This window comes from Megalops cyprinoides, chromosome 10, assembly GCF_013368585.1.
Source record: "Megalops cyprinoides isolate fMegCyp1 chromosome 10, fMegCyp1.pri, whole genome shotgun sequence".
In the NCBI taxonomy this organism is placed as follows: Eukaryota; Metazoa; Chordata; class Actinopteri; order Elopiformes; family Megalopidae; genus Megalops; species Megalops cyprinoides.
This window is the reverse complement of record NC_050592.1, coordinates 10,412,363-10,419,859: the sequence shown is the minus strand read 5'-3', so window position 1 is coordinate 10,419,859 and position 7,497 is coordinate 10,412,363. Positions and strand designations below refer to the sequence as shown.

At 39.1% G+C, this 7,497-nt stretch overlaps 1 protein-coding gene across 3 annotated transcripts in view; it reads left to right on the top strand.

The window, feature by feature from the left end:
* Nucleotides 1-390: 390 nt before the first annotated feature.
* The window catches only part of LOC118784544 (regulation of nuclear pre-mRNA domain-containing protein 2-like), a 33,268-nt gene continuing 26,161 nt past the window's right edge, over nt 391-7,497 (top strand). For all 3 annotated transcript variants that reach the window (XR_005005252.1, XR_005005251.1, XM_036538825.1), the window contains exon 1: nt 391-829. Coding sequence is in view for 1 of the 3 variants with exons in the window: in XM_036538825.1 (XP_036394718.1) it covers nt 634-829 (196 nt within the window). In the remaining 2 variants the exon portion in view is untranslated. The remainder of the gene's footprint in view (nt 830-7,497) is intronic.

Genomic DNA, 7,497 nt, shown 5'->3' with positions numbered 1-7,497 from the left:
AAAACCCCCAGGAACTCTAATCTTGAGAATGATTTACGCATGCGCGCAGAAGGGAGTCTGGGAAATGTTTCAGAAGACACATTGTTCATTGTTAATTGAACGTGGGTTTAAGCTATATTAGATACGAGCTCAAACAAGCTAGTTAGTGGGCAAAAGAGAACGTCTCAAACTTTAAGGCGCACTCAGGACTCGTTGGGGAATGCAAACTAATCCACACCGTGTTAGCTAGCTGGAAAAATAGCTCATGTACATCTTGCTGTGACGGTTTCGTTAGTGGATCGCAGTGAGATATGTTAACCTGTAACATCCGTCACAGATGAATTTCATTTGAGCCTAGGTTAAATAACTGATGCTGGCTAAGTGCCTTAACAGTGGGGGGTTCCACGCATTTTCTTGACCTGATGTGCACTGCAGAAGTGGCCCGTTTAGTTAACAAGTCCGAAACAGCTATCTCGTTAAACCAGCTGGATTTTGAATTTTGAGACAGACCCATTCATTACAGACACACTGTATCAAGGAGGCGTGTTCCCGTTTATGCCTATCACTCGCGCGCCCTTGCGGTCCAAAGTGGACCTGTTTGTGTGTGTGTGTGTGTAAAGCCGCGACACAGTAACAGAGAGGAGGGCCACAAAAATGGCGGCAGGAGCTGGTGCGACAAGCGGCCACGGTGGTCGCGGTGCGTCCGCCACTTTGGAGTCGTCTTTGGACCGGCGATTTCAAGGAGTGTCCAACACAATGGAATCGATACAAGGACTATCCACCTGGTGCATCGAAAACAAGAAATACCACAGCCTGATCGTGCGGTACTGGATGAAATGGCTGAGAAAATGTAAGTAGCTAGCTAACGACATTATGTGGGCTGGCCATAGACACCATGTAACGTTACCTAGCGATTGTGGCACGTTTTTGTCAGATGCCCATGATAACTTCATGGCAGCCAGTGAATTCACTTGCTATATAACGAACAGTATCCACAAGCTAGGCAAGTAGCTTGCTAGCTGTTTAAATTGGCTACTGGGTTGGATACATTTCGTGGGCTTGCTAACGTTAGCTACCTATGCAACTATCCGGTTTGTTTATGGGACTGCAGTTAGAATTAGTGGCCAGCAGGCTAGCCATGAAACTGTACTGTAACTAATTATGGTTGACTGCATTTTGAAGTCTCCGGCCAAGTGTTCGTATGCAATTCTTCATTGGCTGCTTGGAGAAGCGGCGAGTTTAATAGCTGGCTAGGTAGCTGTCTGGCTAACTTGCTAGCTCAATGTTGCAGACATGATTGTGACGTACTGCAGACCTGTTTTATGCTGATGCGTAATTGTAACTGTTCAGCTAGCGACGTTAGCTAGCAAACTGACTTAATTCCACGCAAAACAAAGTTTGTTTATGAACACTTTTCACTTCAAGAGTATTGACCTCTGCAGTGTGTAATCAAGTGCTATACATAGAAGTAAAATTGCATCCATTAATATTATAATAATTTTCTTGCTAATGTAGCTAGCCACCGTTCTGTTAACGTTATCTGGGCATGTAGACTAATAAGGTTGTTAGTCTGACGGTATATTTTGTTTCAGTGGGTATCTACTAGTTATTTAAATTGATACTGCTATTGTAGGTATTGAAAATCTAGCTAACGAAGCAGTGACTAAGTCATAGTCTACTAACTCGCTTGTGGGTACCGTTTTTTTGTCTGGAAAGCAGCCAGCTGCGGCAGCGAACCTTGGAAGTGTATAGTCTCACAGATTCTAGTTCTGTTTCTTTACGTCGTCACAATATTTTGATGGCGGTCAGGTAGGGGGAGCAACAAACGCTGTTTCTCTTTCAGTGTTTTAGTTATTAATCACGTTCGAGAAGACGAGCTAATCATATGTGTTATAAGACAAGCGCACCCTTTGGAGTCGCGAATTATGGGGTTAAAACCAATTTAGAGGATAGTCCAGCTAGCTGAGGAAGGCATAGCGACATACACAAAAAAATTGACATTTATGTGTTAGCCTTTGTATGCTTTGTATACATCTGCATAAAAGTGTTAACGTTAGTAGTAATTGATACTTTGAACCACTGAAATACTGCCTTGCGAACTAAGCTAAAGGTGACGTGGTCATGAGTCTGTCAACTTGTAAATGTTACGCCTGTTCTCGTGTCCACTAGAAATCCACAACTGTAGCCTTTTCGTGCAGGTGTTGGGCGTCTCTAGCACTGGAGTCAGACGATCGTTTGTCTCTGATTTATATCAGATGATATGCAAACATCCCTCAGTCATTCAAAGGCACAAACTTAAAGTTTAGACTTTGTATTCATAGTTTTTCAACATTGCTGTGACGTGTCTATGTTAGCTGGCCCAAAAATATCAGGCCTCCATAAAAAATATTTCTGGAGATATTTGGACCAGAATATACAGCAAAGTCCAACAGCTGCAATGGTAAAGATCACTTTGGCACCTGTCTCTCAAAGACTCCTTGGAGCGTGGAGCCTAGCCTTGAGATTTGTTTCACTGAATGACTGTCTAATATAACAAAATGAAGTGAATGCAAGATCAAAGAGTGTCAGGCATTGGTTGATTTGAGATGGACTCACTATAGGTCTCTAGAACCAGGACTGGACACCTCTGTCCTTAATGTGTAATTACTGACCTGAAAAACATCATTCAGTTAGGGCTAATTAAGGGGTAGGATGGAATAAATAAAAGATATCATGTAAAAAATCATGTAATAGTCCCAAAGGAAGGGAAAGAATTGGAGAGAATTGTACAGGAAAACTTATGTTCCAAGTTACAAGGTAGATTAGAGGATGTTTACAGTCAAGAGCAGACTCCAATTCAAGTTTACAGTCAACTACTTGCATGCGTTATAATTAGAACCTAAAGTAGGCAGGTTCTAGGAGAAGCAGACTGACAGATGAGTCAAGTGTTTGTTTTGAAGTATTTTGTGTGCGTGTCAGCTGGCCAAATATAAAGATGGTATCTCTCAGTAATCCCTGTGAAATGCTGTTTCAGAGAAAGGCTTGTGCTTTTCTCATGTGTCATTTTGTGCTCTTCCGCAACAAACCATTTTTGCCGTTGCTGGGCACTTTCAGTTTTTTTTTTTCCCAACAGAGTAAGTTGCTCAGTTAGGGAAGCAAATGATGGGTTTTTAGAATTTTTAGACATTTTTTTTTCTTTGATGGTTTTGCACTATACTGGATGGAAATAATACGGCCCTTTCACATTAGTGTGATTGATGTGTTGCCTAGGTGGTTTTCGTTCAGACTATTCTGATTGAGAGGAAAAATGAAAGCTTTCTCATGGGATGTGGTCTGTAGACTCTCCTCTGTGGTCTTGGTGAGGAACTAACTCTGACTTTGCATATGCTGCATAGTGTGTGTTAAATATGTTTGCCTGTCTTACATTGGCTTTAACTAGGACTGGGACTTTGGTGATTTTCAAAACTTTGCAAAATACACATTTCATGTTACATATAGAAATTGAGCTAAGTTAACATGTCTGTTTTGATGACCATTAGAGAATGGCTTAGAACACTACCAAGCTAATAGTATTCAAACAATATTTGTTGTTCTTGACTTCTAGACTTAGTTTTAACAAAGAGCGCTGGCTTTTTGAATAACATTGATTACATCTTCAGGCTCGTACTGCAAGGGAATCATTGTCTCTGAAGGTAGATAGGGTCAAGGTAACAGGATTTTATTCAGTACTTTATTTTCTCAATAACACGTTCCTCTAACTGTTTTTTTTTATTCATAATATGCCATTCAGTTTTTAAGAACTACCATGTGATAATTTAAAGTGTACCAACGTGCATACATTATATTGGTTATTTCTGTAGTTTGAACTGTCTGCAGTTCTGTCTTCTGTGAGATTGAGTTGATTCTCATGACCTTGGCGGAAGGAAAGGATGGGGTACTAACAAGACAGATACCCAGCTGGCAAGTAAAACAAATGGCCTGTCGTGTTCAAAGCAGTGAAAAGCTTGATTCCTTTGTTCTGTTTTTAGGAGCATCATTCAGTGATTTATGCTTACATAAAGAAAATGATATTAGAAGTTCAGTATTTGGCTTTCAAAGATGTTGTTTGCTATAAAATAACACTCTTATTTGTAATGTATGGTAATGTATGGCTAACTGTATTTCCTAATCTAAAAACAATCTATGAATTTTCACCACAAGCTTTCCCTCTGAAATAATGTTTTAGCTCTTGTCTTGAACTAATAAAAATAAAAGTAGACAGTAGACACAAGACAAAATATCATAATTCTGAATTTCATAAAATCAGAAAATGACAATGTTTCATGGCCCTGAGAACATACTGCAAAATCAAATTACCACATTACATTACATCCTAGCCAATTTTAAACTAAGTAATCTTCTTCAAAAATATCATACGAATAAAATATAAAATGATTAGTTCCAATCCATTTTTCCTGTTTGCCAGTTTGTATTCCAGTTGTGACACTACTCACTGATGTACCAGGGACAGGCTTGTTGCTCAGGCTGTGATCTGGCTTCTGAAGTGAAAATCTGACCTTGACAGGGAGATTAAATTGGTGTTCAGATGTAGTTCAATGTGATGGTCAGTAAAATGTAACTTTCTATGACAAAAATATTAAGTAATATCAAAAATGTCAGCTTTGCAATGTTAAAATGGGTTACATGTGTATATTTCAATAGACTGCACGTGGTCATCTGCAGTAGTTCACAGATCTACTTCCAGGACCAACAGCCACAGCTGATGTTCACCATGGTTCTTGTTTGTTCTTTTGTTCATTTTTTGTCATTGTCTTTGTCAAAACTGTTGGTTGCTGCTTTCCTTTCACTTGACATTAAGTTGCTGTGTTCAATGCACAAACCACTTGCTCATTTTCCCTACTACACCGTCTACCAGTTGTGACAACTGCAAGGATTAGTCTGCTAAGGGGGAGAGTGGGTCTGTTTGGTTTAATTCATTATTATGTGTTATTTTACTACCTTAAATTTTTTTTTATCAGTCTGAACAAATGTGTCTCCTGACCAAATTTATTTATTTTTTTACATATAAAACAGGTGGATGTTTTCAGGGGACATGGTGAGACATAAAGGCATATACAAGGGGGTGGGCTGTAGCGTGCAGTTTTTGTGGTTGCATAGCGAGGCACCAGGCTGAATTGGGGGCTTGGCCTACCCTGCCTTCAGTTTCCATGAATGGTGGCTTGCTGGCTTGCGCTTTAAGACCACCTTCAGAAGTTATTGGTCACTTGTATCTGCTGCTAAACCAGCAAACAAGTGTGTGTCTGTGCAGGCACATGATATGTTTGAAAGCAATGTGTCAAAGTATTTCTATTCCCCTTAATTACCTCAGTTTCATAGGAATTTGATGACTGCAGCAATAAAAAATAATCGTTAACAATCTTACATTTGTCATTACAGAGTCACTGAAAAGTCATGAAATTTTCTAATTCCTTAATTTAATCTGATGGTCATCCTGTTCTAGACTAATTATTTGTATGCTAGTTCTAACCAATGTCTTGAAAGAAAAGCATTAGAAGCACATTTCTAAGTAGTAAGTTTTTTTTTTTTTTAAAGCCATTCATATACTGAGTTCAGATAACATGCTTAATGCTTTAACATGTTAATGTACATAGCTATTAGGTCACTAGTTCATTTGCCAGATTGCTGTGTTAACCTGTATCATTTAGCTAATTAAATCTATGTGCCATCTGCTTGTCCATCTTTGGTTTTTTGTAAGTGTTTGTAAATTACATTGATAGTTATATTTATAGGTTTAAATACAAAAAGAGGTGTGGGGTTGCTGCTCAGTGGTTTTTAATTGTATATGACTACTAACTTAGTGTGTTCTTACCACATGGATAGATATTTTTATCCATTTAAATAAATGAAAAGAGAGCAATGAATGCCACAATGTCAGGTGCAGTTGTCTGAGGTGAAACTAGTGGTTTGTTAGCGGGACTTTTGAACCAAATTTGTCCAGTTGCACTTCAGGTCTGTATCTGAGAGCTGTTGTCTCCTTGACACACGTGCATGAGGTCCACATAAACCCACATGTGGGTAATTGCAGTCACCACACCAACCGCGATGGCCTAGTTCTGTAATTTTGCAGATTACCAGAAAAATTAATGGGAAACCACAGAAGAAATACATACATAAATGTATGTTCCCTGTGTGAATCCTCCTGGAGAAGGGGAAAATGGAACACAATAAAAGACAAACAAAACAGAAGGAATATTTGGAAATATAGATGTTTTCAAAAAGCGTGTGTCGACTGTGAAGGTTTTATATTTATGTCCATGTCGTACACTTATCAGGATAAAATTTTGAATTGATTGCTTTATAACATTCGCAGTTTTTATGGTGCTCTGGATAAGATTGTTAAGCTACAACATGTAAATGTAAGAGCAAAACAAACCATTGTTTAGAATCCGTGTGATGGAACACTCGTAGGGTTTCTAATTCAGAACTTGCTTCAGGAAGGCTTGAGAAAGGATCACTTCATTCCCCTCCCAAAATGGAATGGTGCTTACACTTTTATTCTAGACGGGCTCACAATTTTGACTGCTGTGTGCCAAAGCTTCCTTGTCATTCGCTGTCTGAGGGTTTTTAGGGAAGAAGTCTTTTATAAAGCATTATAATGCCTATAAGGTTTTCATTCATCCATCTTGCATTTATGCTGAATTCAACCAGTAAGTTGCTTCCAAACGACAATTTTATAGTTTTCTTACCTAGTAAGAGAGTGTATGGTGACCTTTGTTGTTAGAATACTGAGTGAAATTGTGGCTCTCTTTGGTTTTCAAGACTCAGCTGCTGATGGATTCTCCTCTGTTGCCATGGTGGATCTGTGTCTGTGAATGCACATGGTATGAAAAGGAATTCAGGGAGGTAAAATTGAATCACATCAAATTTTAGCAGTGCATTCTCTGATGAGAATGGCCTGGCCTGGCACAAAAACTGCTGGTGGAACTGTTCTGCTAATGTAGATAGCTGGGCATTAGAAAATGTATGATTGGTGAGCTGTTAAGATGGGTAACTTTAATACTGTGTAATAAAGGCATGGTTTTCATTACACAGGATTTTTGTTACAGCTCTTTTATTTGACAATCCTATGGATGATTTCCAAAAGAGGAATTGGCCACATTTAATTTACAGGTTTGGAGATACACTGCTTCCATAATAGAAACCTGGCTAGACGAGCAGTCCAGTTTTCTGTAAGCACTGTTGATGGAAAGAGGGCTTGTGCTGTCACATGACTTCTGATGAAACAGCCCAACTGACACTGTGTGAGGTTTAGCTTCTTCACCCTGCTAGCAGATCAACTGAACATTAGTTCATTAGTTCAATTAAAAGCCGATAGATCGTTATAGAATTGAACCTGATAGCTGGCTGTATCAGAATGAGTAGCGAACAATTTAATAACGTAACGTGCTTTTATTAGCTAATGGACCTTGGCTGCACAGTCAGTCATTTTTCTGAGGCGGGTGACTGGGCAGTTAGTTGTACCTAGCTTGTTGCATTGTG